Genomic DNA, 16,316 nt, shown 5'->3' on the forward strand with positions numbered 1-16,316 from the left:
CCTGACCTGTTCAGATAGCGGGGTTCCTATGGGAGCGCGTGTCCCCGCTCTCGTTCAATCGCTCGCCGTAGGTGGCGCTACCTATAACCTGTTCGTCTGCTTCTTTACGGTTGTTTTGTAGGCGCTGGTATAAGAATGCCTGCTTTCTGTGGTGAACTGTCGGCATATATGTGACTATTTCTTCCCATACATTGCTGGTCAAGTAAGCTGTTCAGTGCGCTTAAGAATTTATAGCACACTGGTTGACAAACGTGGAAACCCGTGGATTTACATGATTTTGGACAGCCTATGCGTTGTCGCGTGCATTTTATTGCAAAAAAAATTCTGAATGTCTTTTAGTATTATTATTTCTGGATATTTCTAAATTGTGGATCATAAATTCGCACTACGAGTGCTTTGTTGGTTAAAATTTGACTACAAAGAGTGAAGGTGACGTCAGCGAACAGGTGCTGCCTAGCGCCACGCCGCTCGTAGGTGACGGCCCTAGCGGCAGAAGGTATGAACTAGAACGTGGGCGCTGGAAGAGGTGCTCTCTGGGCAGGTCAGGAGTGTAGTAGGTCATGGTCGCAAGCACATGGAGGTCACCATTAAAGAAAAAGCACGTGACCGGAACCGGAATAAAACATTTAGTTTCGTTTTGTCAGAAGCTTGCGCGAAACCGAAATCAACTTGCAAAAAAGATTCCGGAAAAATTTTGGAAGTCTCGGTGTGAGCACTCTCAATCTGTGTTCGTCGACTGGAGTGTAATGAAAAAGACCGTTTCAATAAAACTGAACCCGAGTACGAGGGGCTATGCGAAGGGCCAGTCCCCTACAACTTCCTTAAGCAAAATGTTGTGGCGCTGACGGATAATTTGCTTCAAACAATGTAGCACCACGTGTGTGTAGGCGCGAGTCATAGCGTGTGTGGAGGAAAGGAAGGGAGCCGTGTAGTACGTGCCTCTTCAGTCAGCTGACGCAAGTGTGTACTTACACAGACGGAGAAGGGGTTCACCTGGCGATCTATTGAAGTGACAGCAGCTGTCCACAAGGTTTTTCTGGTAGGTGTGCCGCTGATTATGGTGTCCATTTAGGGAGAATGGGTTAACGAGATGTTGCTTGTGGAAATCACTGCGCTCTGCGCCACGGGGAGATCACTGATCCTCATACAACTGTTTGCATTGCAGAAACTTCATTATTGAAAGATCAACCTGGTTTAGTAACTTGCCTGCTATATACTGGCTTTGTTCTGCACCATCTCAGAAATTCGACAGTAAGCGAACCTAGTGTGCGAGGTGCACAGTGGAAAGATAGCATGTGCTGGCACTGTGCATAAGTGTTGCTAGGTAGACACATTGGTGAACACAGTGACAGCGCACTCGGCACGAGACATGGTACTTGCACGAATTCAGTGTGATGGTAGCTAACTTGCATGAATGTATGAGAAAATTATTTATCAGGCTTAGTCAAGACTAAAAGGTCAAGTGTAGAATAATTTCTAGATCGTTATTGACTGTGCACATTCCTGTTTTAAAGCCTAGTGATACCTGCCACCACACTTCTCAGAATGTTTAAATGTTTAATTAATTTAACTAAAAATAAGCATTTACCATTAATGAGGATGCTATTGTGGTGAAAGAATCATCCGATTCCTGTGGAGCCTGCTTGTGCCCACTCGCTTTTCTTAGTCAATGCCTTTTTGTTGGTTTTATAGCCATTCTTGGCAATTCCATTGCAAGTGCCCCTGTTATATGTGTCTACTTGCTGGTGTGAGGTTTACCGGTACGCCATGGGGAGTGAATCTTCTAATACAAGCACAGCACTGGCCTCTGATATGCATTGCGGGAAGAAATACAATAGAATCTAGTTCGTGTAATCTTCACCAGAACTGATAAATAAAATGCATCATTCAAAAATTGGATTATCTAAATGAACCTCCAGAAGGTACAAAATTAGCTGAATTCAGTGTCAAACCCAACAGTAAAGATTTGTGTAGTGTCACACCATTCCATGAATGCCACCTATCATGAGTGTTTCACACCTTAAGGCAAGTTTTCTTTGTTTTCATTAGTAAAGTAGCACTGCTATTCAGATCTAAGTTTACTTCAGGCCCCTAAATAGTTGGTGCCACCAAATTTGTGGCTTGTGCGTTCTTTACATTAAGTGCTTTTTGTAGATCCGGGAAGCATGATACATACACTAGGATTCATGTATTCTGGTTAAATAATTCAATATCACCTTATTTATAAAAACGACTTTCTGTTTAGGTTTCTGAGTGCCGAGTTGGGTAGTGACTTAGCAGTGTAGATGACTTTGTTGCATGATCACACAAGGCTGTTAGGCACAATTTGCTCAGTGCTGTCTGCTCTTGCACACATGTGCCACCCAAGCGCCTGTAAAAAAAAACTAATGCGCCGGCAGTTGCCATAGCTAGTTTCAGCAGCCACGAGTGATGTAGCAACCGAGGCTTTGTCTGTGCGTAGACTGCGGAGGTGAAGTAGGTCACTAAAGATCTGGTATGACGTCACTACAACTTACTTTGCCCTTTCTGAAGAGCTATATCAGTGCTGGACGCGCTTGCGATGGGCTTCGGTCGGGAGAATGAGCATTTAGGTACACTTTGAAAGTGAATTAGGATGTCTTCTAAGCATTTGCTGTTTTTGACCACTCGTGTGGCATGTCCTTGCATTCAGAGGAAACCCACAAGAGGCTTGTTTTAGGAATTAACCACACTCGATGTTCTTGCTTCATGGGCAAACAGTTGTGCTTCTAAGTATGACGACGAAGGTTTTATTATCAGACACAGTGGTTGCATTTAAACACTGGCATAGCCAAGAGAGGGGGCTGAGGCCTCTGCAAAAATTTGTCAGTTTTATATGTGTATATCTATGTGTGCACATACAAACATGCATGATTATCCATAAAGGCGGTTTGAATCCCTTCACAAAAAATTTCTGGCTACTGTACTGCATTTATATGTGGGCTAAACGCAAAAAAGACCCATGCGCTTTGATTTAGGTGCATGTTAAAAAAAAAGCCCAGGTGGTCAATATTAATTCCTAGTTCACCAACATTGCACAACTTATAATGATATTGTGGTCTTGGCAAGTGAAATCCCATCAATCATTCTTGTTTAGGTTCATCACAAATGTGTAATCGAAGCACGCAGGCATGGTTTGACCACATGTGTGAAATCAGGGCATCTTGTTCACCGATATGCAACTCTGCCTCAGTCTCACCATTTACAACACTCAAATAAGTGGCAGTGCACTTTTCCCAGGGCTGTCCTGGCAGCTATTTCTGTGTGCCACTGCTGCTGAATGCTCATGTCCACAATCATGTAGCCCATTATGCAGGCATTGTTGGAATAATGTTAAGTGATCTAGTGTACTGGAATGTAAACCTTTTTAAAGTACCAGTAAAAGCCTGTTTCTGCTGTCAAATTATCCACTTTCTAGTGAAAATGTTATCGCATTAACTGAACGGAAGTACCTTGCTCCTATGACACAGTGGACGGATGAAAGAAAAAAGTGGAGTACTGTTACAAAAAGTTTATTGTGAAAGATTATATCAATGATGTTCCATTGTATATTGTCTGTTTAGAATCGCAGTGAATGCTATAAATTTATGAAATGCCAGTCTGTATTACTATTCGTGGCTGGCTCTTTTTTTTTTTCTCCTGTCCTGGAGGCTTTTGACAGTCCTATACCCATTTCCGTGTAAAGGTACCCACAAGCTGTTTAAGTGAGATCTTTTTTCCCCAGCATTTTTAATTGCTTGTTTATCACGGAACCTTAGTGGTTGCATGCCTGACACAAGAAGTAGCCAAAAAAAAAAAAAAGACATTGTCACGTGCAGCAGCATGTTCTCAGTACTTCTTTACAGTGTAAGCTGTTATCAGCTCACTGCAGTCAGCTTTGGTAGTGATGTCTGCCAATCGCGAGGAGGCAGGGATGAGTTGAATCATATTACTAGCACGTAAAATGGACCGTTCAGTCGCAGTCTTGCCACCTCAGTTGCGCTGGCTGCTGTCAAGTGTTCTTGACTGTGTTGGAGCCAGCATGGGAGAGAGCTTCCATCTCTCAGTGCATTGACTCGTCTGCAACACTGCATGGCCCTTTCAAAGTCCTTTCCCTTGAAAACAATGTGCAGCTGATCGTAGTTGTGTAAATGTCAAGCCACTGCTTTACTGACTCCGTGCCTGCATAGAGTGGCCTGAAACTGTTCTTCACATGCAGCTACAAGGCCACACTTCCAGCTTATACTGTGACTCTGTTGCATGTTTCATGCAGACCTGGCATTTTGTAAAAGGAGAAGTGGATGTAATTATGGCAACATTGCAAAAAAATATGTTCTGATGCTGGTCATGTGTCGGAAAAAGGAATGTTGAAATTATGTTGGTGTGTGGTGAATAAGCACTATAGGGTGTGTATCCATGATTTCGTTATTTAAGAAAGGGAAAGAAAACGACTACCCACTGTAGCATGAAGCCACAAGGAAATTCGTATGGATTTTCTGAGAAAGAAAAGCTTTTTAGTTACTGAAAAATTCGTCCTGGTCCGGGGTTAAAACCCGGGACCAATGACTTTGCAGGCTGTCTCTCTATCAATCGACCTAACCAGGTGTACTAATTAAGTTAAATCTGTAGGGATTTTCTTGTGGCTTGGTGCTACAATGAATGGTTGTCTTCTTTCCCTTTTTAACATTTCCACCACCTTGTGGGTTTCTGCAGAACTAATATGCATTAGCTGATTTAGTTATTTATTGACTATGAATTTATTGACTAAATGAATGAACCTTTAAAAAACTCTAAGAGATTGACATGGCCACCCTCGGTATGCTTGCACGTTAGCGCTATCGGCTGATGCACAGCCACAATTGAAAGCACTTGTGTCATAAGGCACTTAAAAAAAAAATTGTATTATCTATGTACTTGTGAAAAATGATGATGACTAAGCTGAGTGTAACACTACTTGGACTTATACAGTTGCTATGCTTATAGAGTTGCCACTTTACTACAAGAAAAAAGATATAACTCTTTGGAGGGGAAGGGGGAAGTAGGGGTGCACATATACAAGGAGTTAATTGTGGAATATTTTACAGCGCAACGGGTTAGATACGGACAGAGAAAGGACACAGTGCTGAACTCACCCAAGTAACAGGTCTGCTTCAGCATACAAGTAGTTAAATTTATCCTGGAAAAAACTGTCACCATTTTCATTCTTTGACATGCATTGTCTTGTATTATGACATTGTCTAGCCAGAAGGTAACGTAATGTATATGGACAAAAAAAAAAAAAAAGAGAGACAGCAGAGGTAACCAGCATCTTGACATAAAAATTAATGCCATGTGCATATATGCCATCCATTTGGAACGTAAGGTCCCAGACCCAGGAGCCAGCCCCCATTCACAAGTTTAGGTCTCTTGTCTTTCAGAAAATAGTTTTGTAGTAATTTTTGAAGTTTCAAAGATTGAAAGTTTACGCTCGTTATGCAAGCATGTTGTTGCTGTGATTGATTGTTCTCTGTATAATTAGTGTAGCTAGAAGGATTAATTACTTCGCGTTTTTCTGGGCTCAAGTTGTGAATTCATTGAAGGTTGGGTGAGAGTTTTGGTGACGGATGAAAAATATTCAAGATCTTTGAAGTGGCTGAATTTACTCCCATGAAATGCAAAAAAAAAGTGATACTATGGCTCGAAGTATGGCCAATGATGACCAGCTAGGTGCGCACCAGCAGCCAGCCGACTGTTTAAAAAATTGGTCGGGCCAGTCTAAAGCTGGGCAGGTGGCAACTTCATGTGTTGAACAAGTTTGTTGACATTGAAGCCTGTATTGCAGGGTGGCATCATGTTCAGGTCCATATTTGGTCGTAAAGCAACTCCTTCAGAGCAGCCTGCATTACTCCAGGAGAGCCAGCAGGGTGACTTTGTTGTCTTCGAAAGCCCAGCTGTTTGTGAGCCGCCTCAGGCTGGTGTGGATCCTCTTGTTAGTATACATTCTCTACATTTATTTATCATGTTCTGTTTATGAAATACTGCATGCATGCTTTGAGCCAATACATAGAAAAATGCTGATAGTGTTTGTTCAGGCTGATGTGAATGGCTTTGTAAATGGAGTACAATAGAGAGCGGGCGCCTCCAAAGCAGCATTTGAATTTTATTCGCTTGCCGCCGATCGGCCGTGCCTGAGAATAGGGCTAACAGGGTCAACCTTGAGAGGATATATGTTACCACGTTGCATGCATTGAGAAGCAGTCACATAGTTCCCTTATCTTCACCATGCCAAACGCGCGATTCGGCAAAAGAAAACAGCATTGTCCTAAGACTATCGCAGTGTGTCGTAATGCATGGCACCACCATGGTGGAAGGATGGCAACGTATTGTTCTGTCACTTCCCGGAGAATGCAGATGACGCGCAATGGAGAACAGTGCAAATCAGTGACTTATGCATAGGAAAAAAGGTGACGGACACTATGGTAGTTCGTTCTAATTAATTCACTCACGACGACTTAGTTTTGCTCGGTGAGAACTATACACCGTTATTTAACTTGTTTGCATTCTTATCAATATTCAGGCTTCTCTAAGCCTGGAAGCCAAGCTCCTGTCACCTAGATTCAAGATCACTTACAAAAAAGAAGGTCCAGAGACCTTGGCCGACAGTCTTGTATATGTGCATGGCCAAGAAAGCTCTCTTGTGCTTCTTGAGGGACGCCGGACTTCATGAGGGCTTGTGAACGAACATTGCGAGAACATGCTGTGTGGTCTCAAGTTGACTATTTTTCCATCGCTTTCTTGCCCTTCTTTTTTCTTTATCTCTTTCCTTTTCATTGTTCCCCCTTCTCCTCACTCCACTCTAAGTGAAGGGTAGCCAACCTAGGTAAAGCTTGGTTAGCTTCTCTGGCTTTCCTCTCCATTTCTCTTTGTTGCATTATGTACGTAAGTGTATTTTTTGCATATGCTTGTTTTTCTGTGCAAGACGTAAAGCTGTCTATCTATCAAATTTTTGATCATTTTGATTTCCCCCCCCCCCCCCCCTTCAAGGTCGTCAATGCTGCACCACTGAAACGAATGGCGAGGTGCAGCACCTCGTGAACTGGTACATGTGGTGCAGGCGAATCGAACGGACCTTATGGTTGCACACCCAGTGCAACCATTTTCGCTATTTCACCAGTGAAACCCTTTATGCTGATGAGGATGAAACGGTCCGTGGCCAGCACCTGTTCGGCTTTGACTAAGCAATGCAATCCAACGCCACAATTGAGAAACTTACAGCACGGCGCCAAGCGAAAGTGCCGCGTTTACCCTGTTAAGTGTAACAATCTTTGTTTTTTCGACCAGTGTTGCCCGTATCCGGAGCGTCTTATTGAGTAACAAATTGCCAGCAAATTTATGCATTTTGAGAAAAATGTTTCATCACAGAATTTCAGCAGATAGGAAACTTACAAATGATTAACATGTGGTCAAGAGCAGAAGCTATAATTAAAATTTTAACTTAAGCTTTTTAGAAAGTAGCTATATGGCCTCTGCATGTTGTCACATGTCAGCTGTCACAACATCAACAATCAACCTCACTGAAACATTAATTTGTATGAAAGGTGTACTTTTCAGAAATGCACAACCTGTGGCACATCCTCCTCTTTTGAATGAAGATAAAATTGTGTGTATGTTCCTGATTATTTTGTTGTATGATTATGTCAAAGAAACAAGAATAGGTGCCCTTAACAGGCTGGCCTACATTTGTATAGAGAGACCCATCCTTGTCACACGCCAGCCTCTTTCTTTTGAGGGCACATTATAGAGAATACGCTTTCTTTTGAGGGCACATTATAGAGAATACATACCTGTCTGACATTTTACAGCTTATTTTAAGAGCAGTGCATGAATGTCGGCAGGGTTTATTTGGGGGAGGGGGGTATGCTAGTCTAGCTTGTTGGAGAGGGGGCGTGCAGGTGTTCGTGTGGCTTGAGGAGGGCAAGCCACTCTTCCAACCCCCAGCCGACACCCATGGAGCCATGTATAGCGGCTTCGTCTATATTTATGTCAAGTGCTAGTGCAGCAGTATACCTGCTTTGTGCGTAAATTACTCAGAGTTCTCTTAACTCCTGTTACTTTTGCCAGGTGAACATGGAAACTCAGCGGTCTCCACCACCTACAAGCAAGCCACATGGTATTGATGGTGTGCCCTTTCAATTGAATGCTTGCCTGACCCAGTCTGGCAGCAGTGCTGGGGATGTGGATGCACTGCTTCGCAGGTTGCGCAGCATGGGTGACTTTTCCTGGACCGAGTATGACTACAGTGTTGAAAAACGCATACAGCGAGATTATGCCTAAAGATTGATGCCGAGTGCATAGTGCCGCCAACGACAGCGAGTCATGCACCTTAGGCATTCGTGATTTACAGAACTCACTCTGTTTTCTTGAATATGCTACCGTGTGATAAGCAGTGGCTTCCCATTGAAACAGTCAGCTGAGAATACTGCTCTTCTGCTTGCAAGCACATTCTGTTTCGAGACGATGTTTGGGCAAGGTTTAGATGACACAGTTGCATTACACAGTAGTACTGTTTTCAGCACAATGTACTAGCTGTCTTTGGAATCTGACATCTAGTGTACATCATAGTCGTCCGTCGATGGCACAAGGTACTATAGAGCTTAACGTTTTATTCACTTGTGGAACAGGACACTTTTGCAGTGGAGACTGAGTATGGGTACCACGCGAATCAGTTAATGCAAATGACTAGTAATTGGATCATCTACCTATTTTTATGCATAGGCACTGCATGATAGTGGTTTATTTATGTAATAAATGTTTTAGAAAGACTGCATAACAAGAGCGCATGACAATATGACAAATAATTTCATGACAAATGACTGCATGGCTATATCCTTCAGATGTTCGAGACAGTAAACAATGTGGACGTAAAGAAAAACCAAAGTGCAACAGCCCTAGGTCTGCCGGTAGGCAGACCTAGGGCTGCCTGTCCGTATGCCTGCCTGCAAACCGCATGCAGGCAAGCAAGTAGATTGCCGACAGCGCAATTGGATGCACCGGGAAAATTCCCAAAATCACTCTCTGGCACAACCTAAAGCTGCCTGAAATGCATAAAATGCAATTTCATGTTATACATGTTTGTTATTAAGCAAAATGAATCTATGAGCGGGGATTTCTTGTCCTACCAGCGGTATATGAACCACATTATTGTTGGGTGACACTAATGGTCAATCTTTGTTGACTTTCAACATCAGATTAAAATTATAATTCCTTTTCTATGCAACAAAAGCATGATCATTGCCAACATAGTGATAAACGATCTTCTCATTTTCAGCTAAATCAGAAAAATGTTTCTGAGTGGTAGACAGTCTCTTTAAGGCTAAAGCCTGAACTACCTCATCAAACATTGAAGTTAACCCTGGCGTCCCACGTGAACAAGTAAAGGTTTACGTTCTGTAAAGACCCGAACATGCGCAGATTCCATCTGGTAACACGGTAACGTAAATAAGTATATATACAAACTAAAAGCCCCTAATTGCGGTCACGATGAGACTGAAGTCGTTGCAGGCACAGAACGTGCCGGCGCTGCGCCATTGTGCACGTAAAGTTGGCTTTGCCGTGTAAAATTGAACATTTGACGTCACTGCACCACGTGAAAGCGCTCGCAGAATAGCGGCGTGAGCGGAGAAGGAAAAGGTATGCGCAACTCTGCTACCTAACGGTAGCTACATATACAGTAACACTATATGTAACATTATATACATGTAAAGCCCCTAAAACCTATGCCTAAAACTTCTTAAAGTAGCCACGTGCCTGGATATTAACGCGCCTCTCTTTTCTTCCTCCGACTTCTCTTAGGCCGGCGCCGCGTCGTGCCATCTTTTCTCTGGAGGCGCGGACTTTTTGGGGCGCAGCGTATCTGTTTTGACCTATGCGAACTTGTCCTCCCGTGCGCGCTGTGCTGTGAAATAGTTTTCATCCAAGAATGACGTCGCTGTTAGTTGCAGTGAGTGGTTGTTGCGCCTTCTGCTGCCAGAACAAGTCTAGTGATGGCCGAAAGCTCTTTATGATACCGCCCGTTGAGCGCGACAAAAGGCATGATTACGTAGAATCGGAAATAAGAACTTCAAGCCGGCATTTTCGAATCCAATTTGCGGAGTAAGTTGCGCGTGTCTCATTATGAGAATGGTTCGATGTTTGCTCAATTCAATGCCTACTCCAACGCCGTCGATAAGTCGCAGTTAATTGTGCAGAACGTTACGATCTCTCACTCGGGTTTCATTTACGCTTCTGCGAGGGCTTTTTTTTTTTGTCAACAATACATGCTTACATGTTCTGCTTGTCATTATGCGCCGACTGGTTTGAATTCGCGGTACTGGTTTGTGCACTTAGAATGTACGTGGAGGACGCTCGAAATTGTTATTGCGGAACTTCAGAGATTTCGCGTTGCTGTTTGAAATAAACAAAACTGGAGTGCAGCAACTGACATTAAGATTGGTTCCCTTCGTTGTATTTTGTTGCACGCTCGTATGTTTCAGAGCGAATTGCTCTCTGTGGTTCTTTTACGTTTACCGATCAGCCGGGGGACCCGCAATGCAAGGGCATGCTGCAACGCAAAGCCTGCATGCCTTCGAGTCATTGGGTGCGTGCATCGTTTAGGGACCTCGCACATACGTGTAACTTCGCGTGATAGTTTAGTTGATATTTCGTGTGAAGGTTTATATCCGCGAGCGGAGCTCTCGCGAAGTAATTGCGTATGGTGACACGCTAGTTTATTCATAAGCTAGCTCATTCTTTCAGCAGTATGGTTCGTATGTGAGATACGTCCTTAAGGCGCACTTATGAAATATGATTGGTGCGTCTAAACACTTCACGAAACAACCACAGCTGTTCGAGTGTACCAACTTTGCCCCTTCTGACACATTATTAAGGCTGTAGATGTCTCACCAAACGGTTAAATTGGCCACCGGCGACATCGCCGTCCCGCGTCGACAGCATCAATGCGAGTTGTTGCTTTCACTGCATGACAGTCGTTGTTAATGCTCTGTGCACATATTGCCTACCCTATATACGGAAAATCTTGCACCACCCATGCCCTGAGTAAGGAAAGAGTCGCACTGTCCCATCGGGTGCCATCGCGCTAGTTAACAGAAAAGTAAGCCATAGTAGCCGCGCATGAATGCTTCAGCGATGTTATTTACAGCGTAAAACTTATTCGGAGACGTCCTAAAGTATGGGGGAAAAAAACCGGGGTTCTCACTAACGATCACAATTTTACGTTTAAGAACATACACAGGGTAATGCGCACAAAGTTAACATCTGGTCATGGCGACACCGAGTAACTCGATCAAGGCATGGTCACTAGTTCGCGTGGCACTAAACAGAGCTTTTGTGGGCTGACGTTACACTCGTTAAGATAATTTTAGGGTCAGTTAGACGGCTGGCGCGAAATCGAAGGGCTTTAGCACGAGCGCCGCCTGCCGAGCAAGCGCTCTCGTCGCGAAAGGGCATCTGCTACGCAGGAACAATGTAGGTGGCGCCATGTTCGAAACGAAAGTGCGAAGGAGGGGAAAGCGAGGATAAACGAGAGTGGAGGAGGAGAGTGTCGCTACTTTAAGAAGTTCTAGGGGCTTTACACTTATGACATCAGTTGACACCCCACCAGATGACACCCCACCAGTAATGATAGAAGAATTCAGAAAAGCTTTGGAGAGTATGCAAAGAGGCAAAGCTGCTGGTGAGGATCAGGTAACATCAGATCTGCTGAAAGATGGAGGACAGATTGTGTTAAAAGGATCAGGTAACATCAGATCTGCTGAAAGATGGAGGACAGATTGTGTTAAAAAAACTAGCCACCCTGTTTACGAGATGTCTCCTGATGGGAAGAGTACCATAGTCTTGGAAGAATGCTAACATCATCTTAATACATAAGAAAGGAGATGACAAGGACTTGAAGAATTACAGGCCGATCAGCTTGCTCTCTGTAGTATACAAGCTATTTACAAAGGTAATCGCTAACAGAGTAAAGAAAACATTAGAATTCAATCAACCAAAGGAACAAGCAGGATTTCGAACGGGCTACTCAACAATCAACAACATTCATACTATCAATCAGGTAATAGAGAAATGCTCAGAATATAACCAACCACTATACATAGCCTTCATAGATTACGAGAAGGCGTTTGATTCAGTAGAAATATCAGCCGTCATGCAGACACTGCGGAATCAGAGCGTCGATGAATTATACATAAACATCCTGGAAGAAATCTACAGGGAATCAACCGCCACCATAGTGCTTCATAAAGAAAGCAACAGAATACCAATCAGAAAGGGTGTAAGGCAGGGGGGAGACAATCTCGCAATGCTATTTACCGCGTGCTTACAGGAGGTTTTCAAAAGCCTAGAATGGGAACAGTTAGGGATAAGAGTTAATGGAGAGTACCTTAGTAACCTGCGCTTCGCCGATGAGATTGCATTGCTGAGTAACTCGGGGGACGAATTGCAACTCACGATTACGAGACAAGGAGAGCAGAAAGGGGGGTCTTAAAATTAATCTTCTGAAAATGAAAGTAATGTACAACAACCTCGGAAGAGAGCAGCGCTTCGGGATAGGTAATAGTTCACTTCAAGTTGTTAAAGACTATGTCTACTTAGGACAGGTAATAACCGCGGAGCCGAACCACGAGATTGAAGTAACTAGAAGAAAAAGAATGGGGTGGAGCACATTTGGCAAGCACTCTCAAATTATGACAGGTAGATTGCCACTATTCCTCAAGAGGAAGGTATATAACAGCTGTATCTTGCCGGTACTTAGCTACGGAGCAGAAACCTGGAGACTTGCAAAGAGGGTTCAGCTTAAATTGAGGACGACGCAGCGAGCAATGGAAAGAAAAATGGTAGGTGTAATCTTAAGAGACAAGAAGAGAACAGAGTGGATTAGGGAACAAACGGGGGTTAAGGATACCATAGTTGAAATCAAGAAGAGAAAATGGACATGGGCCAGGCATGTAGCGCGTAGACAGGACAACCGCTGGTCATTAAGGGTAACCAACTGGATTCCCAGAGTAGGCAAGCGAGTTAGGGGGAGACAGAAGGTTATGTGGGCAGATGAGATTAAAAAGTTTGCGGGTATAAATTGGCGGCAGCAAGCACATGACCGGGTTAACTGGCGGAGCATGGGAGAGGCATTTGTCCTGCAGTGGACGTAGTCAGGCTGATGATGATGACGTCAGTTCGAGGATGCGCGCGCTTCGCTGAGCGCGGCGCTGTACATAGAAACCACCGTCTTTGTAAAACTCGGAAAAGAGGCACTTCAATTGGTTATTTTGGCTACCGACGCTGTTCTTACCGTGTGTGTCCGCTTTTAACGCTCATTTTAAAAGCACAGTGCTTTGTTTCTTAAAACTGCTGCTGCTTGTATCCGCGACAAGTGCTGCGCATTGATGGAGTACTGCTTTGTGCCTTTATATGATCACTCACCCGTGAAAAGGCTCTTAGCCTTCACAACTATTCTAACTACCTGAAGCTAAGGAAGAAGTGCATAGTTTAACTCAGAGAGGGCAAGCACCCCACGTCTTCACCGACCGTGTGCGGCAAGCACTTCGCTCACAGTGACTTTTGCTACACCCGCCCTTGTTGTGACTGGCGCCCGAGCTGATAAGGAAGCGGCGCTCTTTGGATCTTCAAACAAGTAGCCGACAGGCCAGCTGCATATGACCGCCAGGCATTGTCCCTCCTAGCCGGAGGGTGAGACGTCGTGTCGTCACGACGCCATAAGCCGTTGGAGAGAGGACAACAACTACAGCATATTCCTTGGAAGCGACCGCGCGGCCGCCGTCAACCGGCCTGCTAATTAAGCGAGCAGTTCGGCGGACCCTTTGAAGTATGCTGTCTTGAGCTTGGCACCCCTTGACCAGCGGCACACACACGACGAGGAAGAGCCCTGCTGGCGCCACCTTGGACAGCATATCACGCCTCGATATTGGACGTTCACGTGAGCCGTGCATGCTCGTCCTCTCACCAGTTGTGTGTGATTTGCGATTGGACAGTAACCTATGCACGTGTTCCCTGATCTAGGGATCTGGACAGCCCATACCCTTTATAATGAGCCACCCGGCTCATTCAAAGGAGCGCCATGTAAGAAAGAGCTCGTCATGTACGAGAGCTCACCTTGTATATTATGTAAATAAACCCTCTTCAAGTCTCTCTTCCTCCTTCCTCGACAACTTCATCCCGGACCTCCGGTGCCTGCAAACCCCTGTTGCAACACCCTACGCTCCACTTTTCGGTAAACTTGCAACCGTGTTTCAGCTTCTCGCCCGTACTACGGCCGTTCATTTAACGCAGGCTACAGGCGTACGTAGGCGACTTACACAAGGTGAGGTGCCGTTACAAAACCTACCGCGAAGGCCCCTAGACAGGGAGCCGACGACGCTGACTCCGAATCGCCTCGTCGGGTAAGCGCACCTCGTGAGCGCAGCTAAGCAGCACAGGATGCCTGAGAATGAGAAAACAGCCTTAATTGGTTTATATATATATATATATATATATATATATATATATATAGTCGAGCCCACATAGAACGGCCCCACTTAAAACAAACTTTCGCTTAAAACGAACAATATACGCGTGACCGTCAAAATATACATTGGTTCAATGGCACAAAATCGCACTTACAACGAACGTCTCCGAGCGCCGCTGATCGGTTACAGCGAACGGAGTCGGTGGTGTGCCGACTTTCTCGGAAACCAATTTCGACCACCGGTCAGGCATCCGCGAAGTGCCCATACATTCTTATTAGGGAGTTTTAGTGCTGGGTACGCATTCTCTTGGGGCGCTGCGGGCTTGGGAGCGCGCGGCGTTGCGTGCACAACCCATACCCAACCGGAATGCCTTTTAGTTGGCGCCACGGTGGCACGCCCGCAAACGCAAGCCGCACGAAGTCCACACGCGCTCGCAGAGCCATAGCGTCTTGTCGCGTAAGTATTAGTTAAGTATTTTTACGATTTCAAATGTTAAATTAAACATACATAGTGATCAGGACACATTTTTTATTGTGCTCAGTAATCTGGTATATGCAAAAAAGTGAAAAATACAAGGTTACTGTAACGACAGTGTCGACATCTTGTGACACTTCGTGCAACCGCAGTCGTGAACATGTTAGCTTACGCGTAATGTTTTTGAGGTGAAAATGAATAAAAAGGTTACTCATTTGTAATATTGTCGCTGCGCAGTTTTTGCACCAGATGTACAATGCACAATGTTTCTGCAATAACAAAGTTGTGGTTGTCTGTTTCGCTATGGCCGCGCTAGATGGCGCCACCTATTCAGTTGATCGGGGGCTGGCATATGCTTTTCAGTTTCTATGTTCCATGCCATTCTAGCTTTGAAAATCTGGCTGAAGCCGTGTAATCGCTATAAGTGCTCGCACTTTGGCTTATTTTAACTCGACGGCTAGAGTATCCGCAGTGCGGATAACGTGAGTTCTTGCGAAGGTGGACCGCGCGGACGCATGGCCCCATCGCCCCAGCGATCTTGAGACGCATCTGTTTGGGGTTTCGCGCATGCGCAATACCGCCGCCCCAACGTCCTGCGTACCCGAGCGGCTTGCCGCTGGGTATCCAAACGCCGACCCTGCCTCCGTGACCCTCTAGTTGCCGCTCTCCCCAACCCATGGAGGAAGGAAAGCTGTTTCCTTCCTCCATGCCCCCACTGCTTTTTGTTAGGCACCCCTCCGTCCTTTGTCCCCCCGCTACTCTGAGCAGACGAGGCCCGACGCCAGACGCCAGACGAGGCCCGTGTTTTCACAATGCACCGATCTTTCGAAGGCCGGTCGGCCATCTACCCTGTTTTTGATCGCTGGCACTGTCGTTGGCGTCGCCGGCCGCGTATTTGGAATCGCTGGCCCCGCATCGCACGAAAGAGAGAAAAGAGTGTGAGGAGGACGCCAGCGTCAGGATTGCTCACGCGCTATTGGTTCGCCTCTGGAGGTGACGTGCTGGTGACGCGCGCGCTGGTGCCGCAGCCACACTGACAAAAAGTCCGTTCGATTCACCTGCACCAATTTGAACCAGTTCACGGCTGTGCACGCGAAGTTCAGAAATTGTGCAGCGTGAGTTCAGCGGCGCAGGCACAGCGCGACCCCCGAAACGAATGACGATGAGCCAACAGTGTGCTGGCCTTATTTCTCTTCGCTTAATTTACGCCGTACAGCTAACACTGAACGATGTCGAACCACACATGTGGACAGTTTATGAGGCGCAAACATATTGGCAAAACACACCGCGTTTCTAGAGGCGGGTATGAAGCCTGAGCCACCTACGCTAAAGCCCAAACTCCATAAGCGC

The 16,316-nt window shown here is 45.3% G+C and overlaps 1 protein-coding gene across 2 annotated transcripts; it reads left to right on the forward strand.

The window, feature by feature from the left end:
• Window positions 1–809: 809 nt before the first annotated feature.
• Window positions 810–14,177, forward strand: LOC119178726 (uncharacterized). 2 transcript variants are annotated; one of them, XR_012886210.1, is made up of 4 exons: window positions 810–1,039; window positions 5,819–5,965; window positions 8,098–8,913; window positions 8,951–14,177. XR_012886210.1 is itself a non-coding variant. In XM_075873883.1 (3 exons), the coding sequence occupies exons 2-3, from the start codon at window positions 5,828–5,830 to the stop codon at window positions 8,308–8,310; spliced, it is 351 nt and encodes a 116-aa protein (XP_075729998.1). In that variant the 5' UTR covers window positions 847–1,039; window positions 5,819–5,827; the 3' UTR covers window positions 8,311–14,177. The 2 variants fall into 2 exon arrangements, 1 of the variants encoding a protein (XP_075729998.1); XM_075873883.1 differs by having other exon boundaries at window positions 847–1,039; window positions 8,098–14,177.
• The last annotated feature ends 2,139 nt before the right edge of the window (window positions 14,178–16,316 follow it).

This window comes from Rhipicephalus microplus, chromosome 1 (genome assembly GCF_043290135.1).
Source record: "Rhipicephalus microplus isolate Deutch F79 chromosome 1, USDA_Rmic, whole genome shotgun sequence".
NCBI lineage: Eukaryota > Metazoa > Arthropoda > Arachnida > Ixodida > Ixodidae > Rhipicephalus > Rhipicephalus microplus.